General features: G+C 41.2%; 1 protein-coding gene across 1 annotated transcript in view; it reads left to right on the top strand.

Moving 5' to 3' along the window:
• The window catches only part of MED27 (mediator complex subunit 27), an 83,996-nt gene extending 65,488 nt beyond the window's left edge, over nt 1-18,508 (top strand). Inside the window, exons 5-8 of the mRNA XM_017810393.1 lie at nt 1,929-2,036; nt 8,291-8,332; nt 15,543-15,620; nt 18,043-18,508. Coding sequence (XP_017665882.1) covers nt 1,929-2,036; nt 8,291-8,332; nt 15,543-15,620; nt 18,043-18,177 — 363 coding nt within the window. The 3' untranslated portion in view covers nt 18,178-18,508. The remainder of the gene's footprint in view (nt 1-1,928; nt 2,037-8,290; nt 8,333-15,542; nt 15,621-18,042) is intronic.
• Nucleotides 18,509-19,012: the final 504 nt, after the last annotated feature.

The raw sequence follows: 19,012 nt of genomic DNA, 5'->3' as shown, positions 1-19,012 counted from the left end.
CAAAGCCATTAGTTTGTTATTGCCTTCTTTTGGGTGATCTGTAGGGACACAGTTGTATGACTGTAGTGTAAATTTTATTTTATTCCGTTCATAGATCTTTTCTGAACACAGACTCCAAGTAGCCACGTTGAGCAGGAATTGAAAGAAAATGGTTTGCTGAAAAACATGATTTGAAAAATATCTTTGAGTTGAACAAAAACATCAGGTCCTGAGAATAGTTACAAATCTTGATTACTGGAGGAAAAAATAAAGGGTATTGCATTTACTGTGTACAATATGGAATGGGCTTCACCCTGAAAATAGCTGTGGAACATACTTTTGGCTTTGAAATCTTAACAGCATCCTCCAGTCTAGTGACAGGCTGTTGTTCATTCTTTGTACTACTACCCTCATTCTTTCAGTGCTGTTAAAATGATGAACTATAATTTCTCTGAGCTGCGCTTAGTTTTACAAAATTTCAGCTTCTGTCAGACTTAACTAATGATGCAGCCTCACAAAAATCATCTGAAAGTCTTGATCTGTCTCCCAGCCAGCGTAAAATCTATGGGAGTCCTGTGTTCCGACTCTGTACTGGAATTCTCCATGTCCCAGGCCAAAGATTTCTCATCAGGATTTGTAGCTCTGCCCTGCTGTTTTGTGAGTATAAATGCAGTATTTACAGTAGTTTGGGTAACTTCTGCAAACCTCTGTATGGTCACCACATTCCTACCCCCATTTCCCCTCCCAACCCTCCTCCAGGACTTCCTGCATCCACTTTGAGTGGAGCCTTTGTGCCACATTTTCCATCCTCCTCCTTAGAGGGAAAAGCATCTTGGAACTTCAGAGTTGTTTGTCCTTTAGTCTTTAAGTTGTTCAGCACCAGGTTGGGGTTACTTGTGTTGGAACAAGGTGGTGGGAAGGAAACATTTGCAGAAGTTAGAAAGCAAAAACATATAGCAGATCATTAAAGATGAATATTGACTGATGTCTTTGGGTGTGGGTTTGTCTGCTGAGGTCAGCAGTTAAACCACAGTTGTTCTAGTGTGTGTTAATCTATACAGGATGAAATGTTGGGACACTGACAGAAAATGAGCCGTTGCTGGTTGGGAAATATTAAAATGAATTAATTGTTTCTTTTTGTCTCGATTTTATGCTTTTGTGGGTGAGGAAATACTCTCTAATAATCTCTGTATAACAAAACACAGTGACAGAATTCTTGTTAGACACACATCTTAACCGTATTGAAGTGCAAGTTCATCTTTGAAATGTAAATTGATTTTTAGATTAAAATACCTTCATTATTGCATTTTTGTCAATAATACAATTTAGGCTTATTTCTGTTGTTATATTCTGACTGACCTTATATGTTTTCCATGATACCGGTTTTATTCTTTGCACTTTAGCACTTTGACAGGAGAAAATTAAACCTTAGAAAATGTAACATTTTTACTTTAAGCTGTAGTTTCCTTTGAAATAATTTTACATTTTTATTGGACCGAAAATGTTTTCCACTAAACTCATGGCATGCTTTTACAAGCCAGCATTAGGAGAGTCCGATTCTTCTCTCAAATTGTGTTTCTCTAAGTGGACTTATATTGGAGAATATCAAATTCATCGAAAATAATCACATTTGCCCATTGTTTTTGACAAGTTATTGAGTTGTGGTGTTAATAAAATGGAGAGAATTGCTTGGCGGTGTCATGTCTGCACAAGGGAATTCTGTGAACTCATACATTTTCAGTTGCAAATGAATGTTTGTTTGTTCTGCACTTTATAGTCTCTCTCCTCCTCATAACACACGCTGCTTTTAGATCTTTTATTTTGGTCTCTCTATAAAATATTGAAAACCAAAATTGCATCAACTTAAGCTGTTAACTTGATGGTCTTATGAATTCAGACACCGTCGACTCGCCTTCAGCTTGTTTTTGTCCTTCTCCTGTTCTTCACAGGTTACCTTAGGAAAAGTGTTAAAAGTGATAGTGGTGATGAGGAGCCTCTTCATTGACCGGACAATCGTCAAAGGGTACAACGAGAATGTCTACACCGAAGATGGCAAGGTGGGTTGTTGCATATCCAACCACATCACATTTCATTTGTGCCTGGTATTTACATGACAGAAAACAGGGATCCCCTCACAAGTACACTGGAAGCACAGATCTGGCAAAGGCTGTGGGTGTTTGCAGGATGCACTGGTTTAAATTTGTCGTGCTTTGCTTGAATTTTGCATACCCAAATCTCTGACTTCTTTCTAAGCTCCGAAGCCTTTGCTTGAATTTCTGATTTATCACCTTAGACCCCTGTTGCTGCGTTAGTAGTGTCTGCTGAGAAAACCTTTTTGCAATGTAGCAGCACATCAATAGCCCAAGGTTCAGCTTTCTCTTTTCTGAGAGCCACTGGGAAATCTTGGGCTGGTTTTGTGCTCGACTTGACAAACACAGCAGAGAGGATCTTGCATAGGTAAGTCCCCAATAATTTGCATAACAGCAGCTCCTAAAGCAAGTGTTACCTGCTTCCACAAGTGATTTGTGTTGTGCACAGTTCACCCTGCTTGAACCCTGAGATTCCTTGTACCTGCACACGCTCCATATGGTTCTCTTCAGTGCATCAGGAGATGTTAATGGGACCTGACGGCCCTTCAGCTCCGCTTGGTTCTCTTTCCAGGGCGGAATGATCTCTCTTACAGGGACATCCGCCAGGACTCTCTGTTGCCAGTAACAGCACTAAATACCTCCATGTTTCACATTGTCTCTCTGGAGCTTTCCCTTCTGATTATAAAGCCTATTAAAATAAAAAGTTCATTATATCAAGATGAGTATTTGGCACCCATAGGCCATGTTATAATGAGGTGAGACTCCTTTTCCTTTCAGAAGTGATAACTGTATTTTAGCACACAGAAGCATGTTGTGTACTGACCCAGAGTTCAGTGGCTCTGTGTCTGAGCCTCTCTTCTCTGGAAGAGGCCAGAAGCTGAGCTGCTGATGGAAATAGTGCAGCTGCAGCTGCATTTCCCAGGTGAGAGATTGAAGGGCGGGGGACTGGCCTAAGACGTAATAAAATCAAAACTGCTTGATTTTGATTTGCATTATGCAAATATGCAGGTTTAAATACCAGTTTGCCGCAGAAGCAGCTGCTCTATACTCCCTGTATATTAGCATATAAATACAGAGTTACAGCCCCAGCCCCTCTTCACCCCAAGTTCTGCACGGAAGTGAAATGATAGTCTGCCAAAAGAGCAGTGACAGTGCATGATGGATTCCTGTGTCACACTTCATTTGGGTGTGCTCGTTTTCTCTGATGAATCCAGTTTCCTTTGAAGCTCCCTTGAAATACAATAATGCTATATGTGCTGAAAAGCTAAGTAAGGAGTTCCTTTCTGAAACTCAGCATCTGGCGTTGGGCTTCTGTTTAGCTCAAGGTTAACTCTCCCGAGAGCCCCACACTGTTCCTCTGGTGCCGTTTGCTGCGAGGGGAGAGCAGGACCTGCCAAGGCCAGCTCTGGGCACGGGGCACTAACCTTTGCCTGCTGTCAGTGGGGAGCAGTTCAGCTCCTCCAGAGCATCGGTGTTAACACCTGGCTTATCTTCTTGCTTTAAGCCAGTCTGCAGGGGAGTCTGTTTTCTACCGACTTAGCTTTCTGTGTCCAACCCTGGGCTGTGAGGCTGCTCTCAGGAGTGTCCCTCCCGTGACCTTTACGTGGCAGTTTGCTATTCCATCGGGCATCCTGGGGATTTTGCAAACCTGAAGGTCTGTGCTTCAGGTATAAATAGGAACATTTCATTTGACTTAGGTAGAATTGGAGTTGCAGCTGCTTAAATCACAAGTAAATTTGGCTTGGAAGATTAAATAAATGCGTAGCTTGCTAGTTTTGCCAACTGGAGCACATATTGACAAACAGTGAGCTCCTTTTTTTTTTTCCCCTAATTAACTACACTGGTAATTGGAGAATAAGAATAAGATTGTGCTCTTGCAATGATTTGCTTTCCTCATTGTGCCTGCTGGGAATGAGCGATTACAGTGAGTTACAAACACAGTCCATTGCAATTCCTTCCCTGTCACAACAGATGCTGTTGGGAAAGTACTTCAGTGAGGTTTCACCATACAAGTCTGACTTCTCAGTTTGTAGCCTGATAGCATGAAAAATGCACTAGCATTCAGGAGAGACACGGAAGACTAAGAAAAACATCAGTGAGTATCATCTTTATTAAATACTAGAAATACAGAGAACACTCAGGAACACGGTAGGAGGTGATCGTTTTTCCAGTGAGCAGTTTACACAGTTATTGTTGATTTGGGAGTTAGCTTATATATTCCCAGGAAGCATTTAATATTTGTAAACAGCAGTGAGAAGATGAACTAGGTGCTTATCAAACAATATGGCAGTGCTGAAGTGCCTGTCTTTTCTGTGAGCCACGTTGAAGAAGTGACACTGGGTAAGTAGCTGTGCTTTTTAAGTAAAAGAGCTGGATGAAGATCTGTTGAGTCACCCTCCAAACTGCACGAGTCAGAAGGTCCTTTAAGTAAAAAAAGTGAAATTCAGTGGAGGATTTTGTCCAAGCACAACAGGGTTTGGGGCAACCAGATAAAGTCAGTGGTACTCAACCAAAGAACTGGTCACGTAGACAATGAGTGAGAAAGGGACTGTGCACAGAAAGGCCAAAGATCTCCTCACTGATAAGGTAGTCATCATTTATTACTGAAAATACACTGTTTTAGCAAATTTTGCACTATTGGGAAGATAAAGGAAAGAGATGAATGCAAACAGCAGAGGTGTTGATGGTCTTCTGGTCCTTTCCTGGGCAAATCTAGGAAAAAAGTCCACAAGTATGGGTGTTTCTCATAGCTGTGGAACTGCACAGGGACACACCACAGGTACCCAGGAAAGCTGACATTGCATTTTCCACGTTGCTTTATCTTGCTCTTTCCTCACGTGTTGTGCTGTGTAGTTTGACAGGTACTTACAGGAAAGCTTTACGTGGTTTCTGCTATGAAGTCTAGTTAAATTGGGCCCTCCCTCTTATAGATTGAAATACTTTCAGAATTAAGGTGAAAAAATAGAAATTTCAAGCTTGCAGTGAGTAAAACAAGACACTCCATTCTGGGGTTTTATTTTCAAGCTTTGCTTATACAGACAGAATCATTGCATTTCTTAAGTGCTTCATGTACTTCTCTCGTGAATTATTCACAGACCCTGCAGAATATGTCTTTGCCAAGTTGCCAGCTGCATAACTTTGACATTTTTGGTGACACTTTGCAAAAACAATAGGTGAGAACTGGCAGGTGTGACATATCTGGGTGCTGTACCTGCTCGCTCTGCAGTCTCTTGCTCACCATCCTAACCCATCATGTCCACCACAGACTGATGCATTTTAATTAGCCTCGTGATTTTAGTGATGGCACAGTGCCACCCTTAATTTCAAACTGTGACATACTCATTGTGCACTGGAATTTAACCATGGATAGCAATTCATTACTGGTGTTGTCCCGATTCCAGAGTAAATGAAGCCATGCACTCACCCTTGCAGGGCAGGTGGATGGTCAGCTGAGCCATTAGAAGCCCTAGTCTGCCAATAAAAGTAAAAACATATTGGGAATTTTGGGTATAATAATTCCATGCTTGTCTTTGTAAGTAGAGGCCAAGAACCACCTTGACAGGGCGTATTTGGAGTGGGTGCTTCGCAGCGCTGCCAAATTCCTATTTTTGCATCCCTTAGACTTAACTAAAGAAACATAAGTGTCTCAGTTGAATTCTCATGATAAGGAACTTGGGTTATGTTAATGCTATGGCTTCATTAATTACCCCATATCAATAAGAAAAGGCAGCTTTTAGCCTCCTAGCGTAAGAGAGGAAAAGAAATAGTCGTATCAAAGGAAAGCTTCAAAGACAGGCAGAGCTGTCTCTCGGGTAATTTCTGATCCCTGCATTCTCACCACTTCAAAGCTGGATGTGTGTGTGTTTGGGTGAAGGGGGGGTTGAATCCGATTTCTCTAATAAGTGTTGGCACCGGACCTGTTTGATATCAGATGCAGGAACATTCTGATTTGTTATCGCCTTTGAAATCGTTCAGACGACCTTCAGAAAGTGGCCTCTTGTTACAGCTGCTGGGGGTGGGTGGGGAGAGGGGGCACTGGGAAAAAAAGCCCCAGTTTAATTCACATGCAGAGGATGCCCTGAAATTGTGCTTTCAGCAGTTTTTTTAGTTACAAATGTGTGTCTTGATTGAAAGTGAAAAGTTGAAGAATAATAGACCTATAACGATGCATTCTTTAATCTGCCTCTGCCTTAATCCTCAGTTTCAGGGGGGAAAGGTGGGCACTCATTTAGGATGTATGCATGGAAGGGGGGGAATTGGTGGCTTTTTCTTTTCTTCTTTTTTCTTTCTTTCCTTTTTTTATCATGGAGAACATCATTTCTGTAAGACAGACGTTCATTACTATTTCAGCTTTTCCATCTCTGTGCCAGCTAATGAACATTCAGAACCTGTTGGACTCATCTTAAAGCAGCATCTGAAGTGGACTTTTTTTGAGTCTAACTAGAGAGGATCACATACTTGGTTTGATCACTAGAGATTAACAAAACCATATATACATGCCAATTACAGCAGCTCTGCGGTCAAAGAAAGCCTTAAATTACATGAAAACAGGGTTTTTTTAAAAAATACGCATTAATTTTTTATTTTCAAATGTAGATTTTTCTAATGTGGAAGTGCAGTGCTGCCTTCCCAGCAGGCACAGGTCAAATAATACCATGTGAATCAATCCTGGGTCCAAGTCTGGGCTGAACCCTCTGAGTGTTGGTGTTCACACAGGTTCTTGATCCCACCCCAAGAGCCAGGAAATGTAAAAAAGGTTTGGAGGGACGTGCCTCAGGGTACTTGTGTCTTCATCCAGCCTGGAAAAGGCATTGAGACCTCAGCTGCCTTTTGTCTCACGGCAAGGTCAGCGGTGCTGAGCCATGGAACATCGATCCTGAAGGGATTTGGGAAGTCTTTGACATCCCCTCCTGTCCAGACTGAGGACTGGGGATACAAGAATCTCAGCTGTACCAGCATTTGGACATGGGCCACTTAATAGTGTTACTGTTAAAAGAATGAGAGCTTTTAGCATTCTGAACATTTTTAGCGTTGTGAATTAATCATGTGGGTTCAGATCCTTCCCCGTCTGTTCCCTCTCCCGCCCCCTATAATGTGTTTTACTCACTTTACATGATTTCCTTGATTTCAGACTCTTTTTGTGCCTTTTAAAAGACTTGTAATGTCAGTTAGAACTTAAGGGGTACAGAAGTCAGAAATAAAGTAATCAATTGTACCAGTGAAGGAGATAAACCCCCATTTTTGGAACACATGTCCAACCGTGGTATCAGGCACTAGAGGGGTCATCCCTGCTTCATAAATTCACTCAGAATTTTTTCTTCTTCTGACTAGTCTAAGATTCCTGAGGTTAATGCTGTATCAAACACCTTTTTTGTGACAAATTTTGTGCACATAGAATTGTTGACTATACTGGGATCTGTAGAAAAAATCTGGGATTTGCAAGTCTGGGACTGGAAATTCCTCTTGTTTTTCCTTGCTGCTTTCCCTTGTCAGAATACAAGATATTGCACAGGGCAAATTGAGCCATGGGCAGGTCAGTTGTAATTGTTTAACACTGAGCCCTGGGGTTGTTTAACAAGGATTGTTAACCCAGCCTTACCTTCTGGGTTTGGGGGCTAATAAAACTTACATTTCAGTTTTGTTCCTCTAGTTTGGGTATAGTTGAGCACACATTTAAGTCATGGATGTGTGCAGTTATCTACAACCTTAAATCTCTTTTAGTGTGATTTTTGTCTGCAAATGTAAATGCAGTTTCCTGAGGGATGTTTTATTTAGCCCCAGTAGACCAGAGCTTTGGCTTAATTCAGCTAAACGTTCTTTGTGTCGTTTGTAACTGAATCACTTATTCAACACAAGACAAGCATAAACTTAGTAAAAATGCCCTCATTTTAGAAACAGACTGAAGCTGATGAATATTTGCATAGATCAGCCACAACCACATACAAATGAAGATTTTGCTTTTTAAAAAGAACACATTAATTCAACAGGTCTTGTATATATAATTTTTCTATTGAAACTGTGCTGAACCATGTTCATTCCTCATTGCAATACAAAGGAAATCTTACATTATTAATTCCCTTTCTTGGTTTGCAGCAGGTGAAGGCAGTTGGGTCAAAATAGTGAACTGAGAGCTACATCTCTGTTGATCTGTTTGCTCTTTTAATTTGAACAGCTGCTTCTTTATGTGTGGTAACATATAACTTTTTTTTTTTTTTTCATAGCTTGACATATGGTCTAAATCCAACTATCAGGTTTTTCAGAAGGTAAGTCTCACATCATTTCTCTCTACCTAAGGCACATAGGAGATATGTGGAGTTTATTTTAAAGATCTGGGCCCTTATGTGAAAAAATTCAGGATTTATTCTCTGTCATCACAACTTGCAAATGACAAACAATAATCTGCAATGATGGAAAACTGTGAGTAGAAAAGAAGATCACTTCTGCTGTTGTTTAATTTGGATTTATTTCCCATCGCAGTTCCAGTCCATGATTTGGAATAGGAAACTGGAGATTATACTACATTAGCCTTAAAATTTCATGAGGAATCTTCAAGCACTCTCTCTCTAGTTTAAATCTTGTGGGGAAGGAAGGACTGTTTCAGGTTTAGTTGGATTTTGTTTTGTTGTTTTCATAGGGGTTAGTTGCTCCCCCTCTCCTCGGGGCCTGAGTTTAATAACTCAGCAGAGTTTGGAAATATTTTCCGTGACGTTATTTTGGCTGCTCCTCTTCCTGTGATGGTGTAAGCAAAAAGAGCGACTTACTGGAATAAATTCTGTAACAGAAAGTAAGAAAAGACCGATGAGAGAATGGGAGCAATAAAAATAAAACTCCTGAGAAGGTTAAAGTGTATTTTAGAAAGATCTATATCTCGCTATTTTTGAGGAAGAGAAGATTCCTCTTTGAAGGCCTCTTGTCAAAATGCTGTAAGTTCAGATTGATCCTGGTTTAAATTCCAGTTTCCTTACCTTCAAGCCACAGTTCAAGGAGCTGGACTCTCCAGCTTCCTTTCATCCACGTTTGTGGTTTGTGAAACAAATGGGAGTCAGGGACTCGAAAGGGCATAAAAACAGGGGTCAGAAATGGGGCACATGGGCTGTATTTGTGTACCTCCCTGCCAAGATTTCAGTTGCAGTCAGGAGGGAAGGTGTTTGACCTGTGATTTTAACCTGCTGGAGATCAAAGGACAGCTTCTGGGGAGGTTGGTTGCTCTCCCTCTCTGTGGAGCATTAAAGCGAAACTTTGCCGCAGTTGATTCTTTACCCCAGAGATTAATTAATTAATTAAATATTCTTTTTTAGCATCGAGGAGGGTAATACAGTGGGAAGTAAACCACCATTTGTTTATCAGTGTGCTTTAAAGTAATTTTTGCAGTGGAAGAACTGCAGGTTCTGTAATTACTTGCATCATCTCCATTTCCCACTGTGTGCGTTCGGTTGGATGCTCATTTTGGGCATAAGTTTGTCTTCCTGGATGTTTTGTTTAGAACAACCTGGAAGGGTAAAATGGCATTGCTGTAATTTATGCTAATTGATAATAAATCATGAGGTTTTGATGATGTAATTTTAATTGTCTATAGCAAGGTAACAGAGTAGAGTAAATGCAGAGTTTGCTTAGTCCACGTTAAGGACTTGGGGAGCATAAATAAGTAGAGGAAATTTCTCTTCAGGTCCAGGTGATGCCTTCAGATCAGGAGTGAAAGAGATCAGTGAGAAAACATGAAATACCCCTCTTACTCCTGCCTCTGTGGCTGCAGAGTGGATAAAAGACTCTTTGTTCTCTTCCTAATTCTCTAAAATATGATATTAAGTTCCTGTTTTCCAGTTCTCTCTTGATTAATAATACCAAATGTATTAATATTTACCAAAAAAAAAAAACAAACCACCACCAGTCCAGAAAGGCTTCAGGGGAAGGGTGGCCTGTACCCAGTTAAACAGCTGTCTGTGGGGTTTTTTTATAGTAGTTTTATAGATTTTGTTCCCTGCTCTGTTGCTTTGTTGCCTTGGACAACTTAACCTCTCTTTGGCTCAGTTTTGCATCCCTTGGGTTGGGGTAATACTTGCTGACTTCACAGGAGCCCTCACTGAATTGGTTCCTCAGTGCTCTCAGATTCTTGCCTGAGAAATGTGATAAAAATGCAAGGGGATAGCACTTTCTAATCAATAGATTCTGTACAATCGAGCTGATAGTTGAAGAAGTTAAGTCCAGGACCTGTGTCAGGTTTTCAACCAGGTGATGAAAAGTGCTGTGGTTCAGCATAGTAAGTTTTCTCTCCATGGTGCTGTGCTTGGTTTGATTTTCTCTTTATTCTGTGAAGCTTCACTTGTGTCTGTTTATAATACCCAGGAGTAGTGATTTACCAGTAGCAAAATGAAGGAAATAGATAAAATAGTGTTACAGAAACTATTACACTCTGTTACTGGTGTAGGATCTGTACTTCAGGATCTTCAGAACAAATGTTTTCATGCCGTTAAAAAATCATCAGTAAACGTGTCAGAGCACATCTGAATGTTCCTGAAATGTGTTTCTCATGGCAGTCACCAGTATGGCAATGTGGAAGTGCTGTGCTGAGAAGGAAAAATAGGGATGAGTAACTGCTCCCCCTCGAGGAGGAGGCTGGGCAGCCCTTTCACTCTGCTGTAAAATCCATCCCCCCTCTGAAGGGCAGGGCCATTTCTCTTTAAAACCTGCACCAGGTTCTCAGGCTCTGTTTTCAGTGATAATAGAAACAACATCTGGAGCTCTCAAGATCCCTGCCTGGGGGAGCTGCAGGCCTGTCAAATTCTCACAGGGTTGCAGCACGACTTTCTAGGTTAAGGACCAGAGACCTCTGATCTTCAATCCAACCCTGTCAAACGAAGCTAAATTTGTCCTGACTTTTTGTTTGCAAACATTGGCTGTGTCAGCAAGGCTTTTCTCTCCCCTTCTTATTAGGCAGTGTGTATAACCTGATGGGGGCCTGCTCCCGGAGGGCCCATTACTGCTAAAGTGTACAGTCATTTTCCCAGTTCCCTGGAGACTCCTTGAAGCTGGTCCTGGGGTGAATAAGCCTTATTGGCATTGAATAGACCAGCAGGGTTAGATTCAGAGAATGGAGCTGAGAAATAAGAGAGGGAAGGCTGAAAGGGCAGAAGCACAAGGAGCAAAGAAAAGGTTTTTCAGGCTTCCATGTTGGTGTGGCATTTAAGCTCTGCAGGGGCGGCGACTGTTTTCATCTTAAACCTCCTTATTTTAACACCTCATGTCTCCTGATCCACTAACAGAAGAAGAGGAATGAAACAGGAAATAAGGAATGATTCTGAGGCTTAAATGTTGATGGGCAGCATAGGATACATGAGGGCTGCATAATTCCAGGTCATTATGCAGAGAGTTAAAAAAATACATATTGTAGAGAATGGTGAAATGCTCATACTTTTGCATTCAAAAAAGAGGGAAAAACATTGAATAGTGGAACTGCTGTGAGTAGATCAAACTGGGAGATGGTGTCAAACATTAATTGTGATTTATCAAGGTGCTCAGTTATGAGCAGTATAGCTGGTGTTGCTGGGTCCTGTGGTCAATTTGGCTGTTTAAGTCATATGCAAAGGCTTTAAACCCATATATTTCATTCTGATCTCGGAGTCCCACCCTTATTTTCACCTAGATACTCTTACCAGTTTTATGATGCCACAAACAGGTTTTCTTTTGGCTTGTTATGCTTCTCCCCAAAGCACGTTTTAACCAAAACTTTGAGGAGCTGTTCATGCCTGTCCAGCTGTTTGTGATCCATGTGTGATCCCAGTGAGGGAATTTTCACCACTACAAGGGCACATAAGTATTGTAATGTATGAAGATGTATTCTTGTCAATAGTCTCAGAGTGAAATCACATGCAGGATGAATGCATGCATGAGAAATTCTGGGCTGCTGCTGCTGTCTGTTCAAGGAGAGGAGATGGGCTGTTCCTGTGCAGGATCAGTCCCTGGCTCTGTTCAAAGACCTCCTTGGGTGAAATAAAACCTCTGTGACCCAGTCCAAGTCAGCAGAACAAGCAAAATAATAACTTAAACACTCTCTGAGCTCTGAAAACAAAGGATAAATCCTACGTTTCAGAGAGGTCTAGTAGTGGTTTCCTGACCTGGGAGTGGGGAAGGGTGTGTAAAGGATTTGTGTGAGTTCATCAGCATCTGTTCCATCCATCATCCTTCCCAGCACCTCTAAGCACCACATTCCTCCAGAGAGACTCAGATGTGTTCTTGGAGAGAAAATTAAGTAATGGGAATCCTTGGAAATGAGCAAAGGCACTCATGCAGTTTTCCACACTGTAAAAGGTCTAAACACTAATAAAATAACTTCCTCTTTTTTCTTTTTTTCTCTTAGTGCTGTGATCAGCCTCCAGAGCTCATTGCTACAGGCTGCTGTTAAGGCCACGAACTTACAAGGGTTAGAAAAAAAAAATTAAAAAACCTTCCAGGGGATTTAGAGAATCCCTTTATATTAGAGGGAGTTGCCAGTGCCACTGAGGGAAAAAACCAGTAATAAGTGGCAAGGAAAGTTGTGGCTCTTAAAGGAAGCTTTGCACCTACTTTTGAAAAGTGTATTTCCTGTCAGTGAGATGAAATACTAGGAGAGAAGGAGGTGTTATAATTTAGTCATGTGATGTTTGTGTTTTTATGGTTTAGTTTTTAGGCCAGGTATAGCTTAATGCATCCATGGAACATACCTGGTCTGTGGTGGAGCAAAGCTGTGTCTTAGGTCTTTGGTTTTATGTTGCTTATCCCAGTTACAGGAAGCACTTGCTCAGCTTTGTCCACCTGTGAATTGTAAAATTGTATTTTTTTTAATGGATTTTCCAGCTTTGGGAATGCTGTGTGACTAACCAGTGTCACCAAAGCCCAGTAAAGCCATTTTTTGGATGTGTCACCTTTGGAAAGCATATTCCAGCAGAGCAGTTCTGTTCCAATGCATTATAACCCTTTCTGTGAAAAACTGAGTCTCTTTGCCAGAATTTTTTTTCCCCATGTAACTGAAGTCTCTTTTGCTCAGCCTCCAAGTGTTTAGTTAAACAGTAGCTATTTTATTTAGCAGAATTGTGCTGCAGGAGATTGTCTTGTTTTACCTTTTCTCAGATGAGAAATGCAAGTGCTTTTCAATAGAGGAATTGTGAAATATTGAACTTTTCTGCAAGATCTCTTGAAAATCTATTTCAGGGTGCAGAGGAGCAGCTCAGTCCCAATCGATGTGTGCTCTCCAGAATATGTTCCCCTATAAAAACAGGTAGAAAAATTAGAAAGTGACCCATAACTTAGATAGCAGTGGGTAAGGCAGAGCCATAAAAGTGAAGTTAATAAAATAAAACCCTGAAATGTACAAAATATCATCCTACACCCAGAATAAATTAGTTTCTGATTCCAGCTTGGCTGGAAGAAAAGTGTGTCCCCGAAGTGAGCTGGCGCATATGCAGTTTGTTTTGCTTTGCTTTGGTGTGAAATCCTATTGCCATTAGTAAAGCTGGGTATTGATCTTTTTGGGTTATTTTTCCCCTCCTCTTTTTTTCCCTTTTTCCTCTTCTTTTTTTAATCGTGGCTGGTTTGTGCTTTCTCTCATCATCTCTGATGTCTTGGAGGGTTAATTCTCTCTTCACTCCCATGCTCTCCCAGTTTCTCCATTGCCCAGCTCTTTTCTGGGTGGGGGAGGGAGGGGAGGGGTCATTCCCCTACTCCTCTTCCTTGGATTTGACACCCACTTTGATCTTTTTTGGATACCAGCAGCTGCTTATGGTAGAAATTGCCTTCTTTTTGTTCAGGAAGCATTATTAGTGTTCCAGCAATGCTGGGATGGCTTTTATCTCCCCAAGGAATCTCATTAGCTCCACATTACAATAGGAACAGCATATGGGTAACTTTGCCAAAGTGGACAGTCAATTTAAATTTGTTAATAGCAGTATTTTTTTTTTTTTAAGCAACTTTCTTCAGTGCCAAGAGATAACAACTTTGTCATTCGGGAAAAAAAAAAGAAAACAAACCACAGTTTGTTAGAAGTAAAAATACAGCAGAAGGAGAGCGGCTGCTCATAAATATCTTCAGAACTTTCTATTCTTTGACATGTCTGGTACTATCCTGTGAAAACACCATCTTAAAAGAAAAAAATTCAGATAGCTGGTAGGGCTTGGATTGGCTTCTGAATACAACATGAGATGTGTTTAAGGGAAGTGGCTGGTGTGAGTTGTGCTATGCTATTAATCCACTCCTAATCACGTTATTTCTGATATTTATTTTTTCTGTGCTGACGTATAAATGGCTAAAACAGGCTGAGGTCCATTTTGTGAGTAGTTTTTCTCAAACTCACCAGAATGTGCACAGTCCCAAAAGTTTTCCCTTCCAACTGTCAGAATCACATGTCCTTGCTCACGCTGAACAGAGCAGCTTTTGGAGTCGGTTTGTGCGAACGCCGGGGAGCAGATCCTGTTTCTGAAATAGCAGGATAACACAGAGCTGGATTCAGCGTGGGCCAGGCTGATGTGATGTGGTGCTCTGTGGAGGAAGTTTGTACAGTGTGAATTAGAGCCTGGCTATACATGGATTTATTCAGAAATATCTCTCTGACAGAGTCACCTCCCTGAATAGCTCCCAGCACGAGCCTCTCTTTCCTCCGGTGAAAGTTGGAGTGTTCCAGCACAACTCCCGTTGCTGAATTAGACCAGCTACAAGTCAGGAACAGCTGGAGTTAGCTGGGAATAGCAATGGGAATTTCACTTCACACTTTGTCTTACTCAAAATTTGCTATAGTATATAGACAAACCCTGAGAAGAGCACTACTCCTTCATGTTAGAACTAGAACAATTTAATCACTCTCTGTAAAGTCATGTATTCTGTTGGATACTTTGATATTACTGATGAGGACCATTATGAGATTTACAGGTTAAAATATGAGCTCTGGTAGTTTGTTGGTTTGAGTTCTCTAATAGTCCAGCCCAAGGAATTTTTTGAATAATTTCTTCCATTCAGCCTAGAATTTCTAAGAAGCAGCAACTGTTGACTGTACTGATAACTGAGGAAGCTGCCAGGCTGAATACTGTTAGAGAATTGTATCATAGCTGCCAGAAACAGGCCCCTTCAAGAATAATTTAAAAATTAGAGTCTTTTTAAAGAAATGGCTAGTTTTCCTGATTTTTTTGGTAATTATTCTTGTGTATTGTAAATATATATATATTTATATTTATAATACCTATTTTATATATATTGTGTCCAGCTGTGATTCCTGGATGTGTGATTTTGTTATGGCTCTGTCTGGGAAATTAAAAAGCTTTCTATCACAAACGTTTTAGTAATGCAAGTATTTATAAACCATAATCATAATAATTGATTCCTGGTTTCAGAGGAAACGAAACTGAGTAATCCTGCTTCCTCAGGGAATTTATACAGTTTTCCTGCAGATTAACACTACTTTGTCTGAAATAGAGAATTAATAAAGGTATTTTCTGCTTTTGTCTGATGCAGGTGACAGATCATGCAACCACTGCTCTGCTGCACTACCAGCTGCCTCAGATGCCAGATGTGGTGGTCAGGTCCTTCATGGTGAGTGTGTTGGAAAAGACATTTTCCATTAAGAGTTTGCTTGAAGTGATCAACATCAGGAAGTTCTGATAGAGTTGTGATTCCCCCTGTTTATATAAGCTGGACAGTGGAGACTGTAATTCTTTGTCTCTCGTACCAGGATAGGGATGAAGGGCTTGTTCTCATTACCTTGGGATAATTGGTGTGGGGAAAAACTCTCCCAACCAAACTCTTTCCTTATGGCCCAGCCCTTTCACACTGTTCCTGCTGTGCCAGGAGTCAAGGTCTGGATGTACAAAATGCTCCACTGGAAGTTCCCTGGTAAGAGGAAATTCCCAGTTAGTGTATTCCAGCTGAGGCAGCTTGTCCAGTATGGGAAGTGATGGGCATTATTTAGGGAATGGTGAGAGGCAGGAACAGGATGGGGAAGGTTCCATTTTGCTGTATCCATGTCCAGCCAAAACTCTGTTCCTAAGGAATAGCATATACTCACTGAGCACAGCAGCAGGTGTTTTGGAGAATCAAGGAAATACTGGAGTATTCAGGTCTTTTCTTACTGACTAAAATGAATCCAATACTATTCTGCTTGACATGCAGATTTAAGTTTACCACCTTTAATTCTGTTTGTATTTAGAATAGTATTTGTGAAATAAACTTGTGTATAAGCAGCCCTGTTAATCAGAGGGTGAGAAGAGTCTATTATTCAGAATTCCTTCTACCAAGATGAATTTTGGCAGTGGAGACTTTTGCTGTTCTCTCTGCTGCAGTCTCCACAGGAGGCTTTTGGGAGAGGTTTTCTCTGCAATTCAGACTTTTTCCTTCATTTCCTTCCCTTATGTTACCCCTTCACCTGGAGCAGTGCAACTGAAACTTTGGAAAACAACAATCTAATTTTGCCATTCACAGTCTTCAGGTGTGTTTAGCAGTGGTTCTTTTACATCCTTAATTTCCACTGTGTAACTGCAGAACAATCCAACTCCCCTCCCTGCTGTGCTGGATTGGTTATTTAATAAAAAGGCCACTGAGATGAGAGATTTGCAAAGGCCTTTTTCTCTTGGAGAGCATCTTAAAATAATAGGTTTTGAAAGGTGGAAGCAACTGTTAGTGGTCAGACCCATGTTCAACATGTTTCTGAAAATGAATGTTTCACAGAGCGAGTCGCACGTCTGCGTGAGCCAAGGACCTGCCGCATTGATTGGGGAAAACACTAAAACTTCTAACAAAGCAAAACCAGCCCCACAGCACAAGTGTCAATATGTTGGGCCTTTCACATATCAGCTGTGCAATCCACATGACAGGGTGTTCTGAAGCCCTGATTCTCTGATGGCGATGAAGAACCCGTTCCTTTTTTTTCCTGACAACAGATGTCTCGAGCGCACAATTTAACTTCATTTACCTATTTTTGTGTTATGGTTCAGAAAATTCGATTTCTCTGTAGTGCAAGCAAAGCCCATCCAAGCTGAAGTAAATAACAGCAATTTACTTGTAGAGTTGTGTTGCCCTTGTCCCTGTATTTACTGCTAAACCCAGAGAAGATCTAGTTCTTTTGGAGGAGAGTTATTGACGGCCGAGGGTTTGGTTGCTATAGAGAAGGCTCTGATGAAGATGGAAGGATTTGTTTCAATAAACTCAGCTGACCTCTTCTTCAGAGAGCAATTTTCTCTTATCGATGTAATTCAATAGGACTTTAAATGACAAGATTCATGTGCATCCTTCACAGTATAAATCTGCTGGTCTAGGGGGTTTTCAGTTGTGTATCTCCTGGAGTTGGGAATTGGGTTATGTAAACGCTCATTGCTCTGTATGACAATGGGAACAACCCACTTAGAGGCAGGAACTTTACCTGGGAACACCTGAACTTAGTCTGTGTTGTTCAGCCTTTATATATAACAGTCATCAGTGTAATCAGGTTTAAAATGGTTCATTCTTTTTATGACCAGCGAGTATCGATCCTAAAATCACATTAGAGAGGAAGTTCGTTAGCTGGATGTGGGAGCCCTTCTGTCTCCAGCTCTGAGGAGTCCAGCCCTTTCCAGTGTGATTGCATCAGGGGAGTGAGGGATGATCACAGGAACAAACCAACCAATATTTGGTTGCAGAAGGCACTGATCAAGAACTATTATATTCCAGTAAAAATATGAGGCGCGTTACAACACCCGCCTTCCCTCGTGATTCTCGAGCTGCAGACTCAGAGGGCAGGAATTTCTATTAACAAATTTGCTTAAGTGACTAAAAAAGCAAAAGATGATTAATAAAGTGGGAATTCAGCTATACACTGACCTTGTAATCCTCGGTGTGTTTCTGTTTATAAAATCACCGTGTACCTCACTGGGGCCTCGCCAAGGTACATCCTCTGTCCTTGCTGTTACTGTTTGACAAGAATGATGACAAAGGCGAACATCCATAGCCAGTTTTCTTTAATTTCTCTCTCTTTTCCTTTTAGACCTGGTTAAGAAGTTACATAAAGCTGTTCCAGGCTCCCTGCCAGCGCTGCGGAAAGTTTCTGCAGGATGGCCTTCCACCCACATGGAGGGATTTCCGAACACTGGAAGCTTTTCATGACACTTGCAGGCAGTAGTAGCCCAGATGAGGCCGTGAGGAGTCAACACTCTGCTCTTGGGAGGGCACTGGTGGTCTGAGAGGTGGTTCCATTTCTGAACCTTTCACCTGTACTAAGCACTGAGGTTGCACTAATACATTTGACTCTTTAAAAGCCATTGGTCTGCAGGGCACAGGTGAGACTGAGGTGTTTTGAAGATCTGTGTATGATGTGAAATGATCTGTCTGGGGAGACCTGATCATCGTAATCTACACCCCAATGAAAATATCCATGTACAGTTTGTGTTTTGAGACAGAATTTGCAATGTTGAAGACTTTTATAAGCTTGAAATATATTTTGTATTCCCAAACTTGTGCTGTTTGTTTCATCATTTGATCAACAAAACCCTTGGGTTTGGTGTGGGTTTTTCAGCGCTGCTCTGCTCTTTAGGAAAACTGGAAACATTCAACCATGCTGAAATGGTGGGGGCTGGTGGTTGTTGCATGGCTGCTTATCTGAGTGCTGAGGGTATTTTTGTGGAAGAGATTATGGTGTTGATTAAACGTGGAATTTCAAAGGCATGTGGCAGTTTGGAAGATGCAACGTACTTTCTAAGGCAGGGGGGAAACAGATGTTTCCCTTTACTAAAATTGTAATGAGAAATGTTAACAGAATCTGCATGTATTAAGTGGTTAGAAAACGTGTGATGAGCAGTGACAGTCGTGTTTTAGAACTGAAAGTAGTGAAATAATTCAGCCCTAAAGCACAGTTTCTGCAGAGCAGGCATACAGCGTGTTTCCTAAATGATTTAAAATGTACATGGAACACGCTGGAGAAGAGTAGGATCCCTCCCAGCAATTGCTCTGCTTGGAAT

Source organism: Lepidothrix coronata, unplaced genomic scaffold, assembly GCF_001604755.1.
Source record: "Lepidothrix coronata isolate B3197 unplaced genomic scaffold, Lepidothrix_coronata-1.0 Scaffold28, whole genome shotgun sequence".
Lineage (NCBI taxonomy): Eukaryota > Metazoa > Chordata > Aves > Passeriformes > Pipridae > Lepidothrix > Lepidothrix coronata.
The sequence above is the reverse complement of the archived record's forward strand: the minus strand, read 5'-3'. Positions and strand labels throughout refer to the sequence as shown.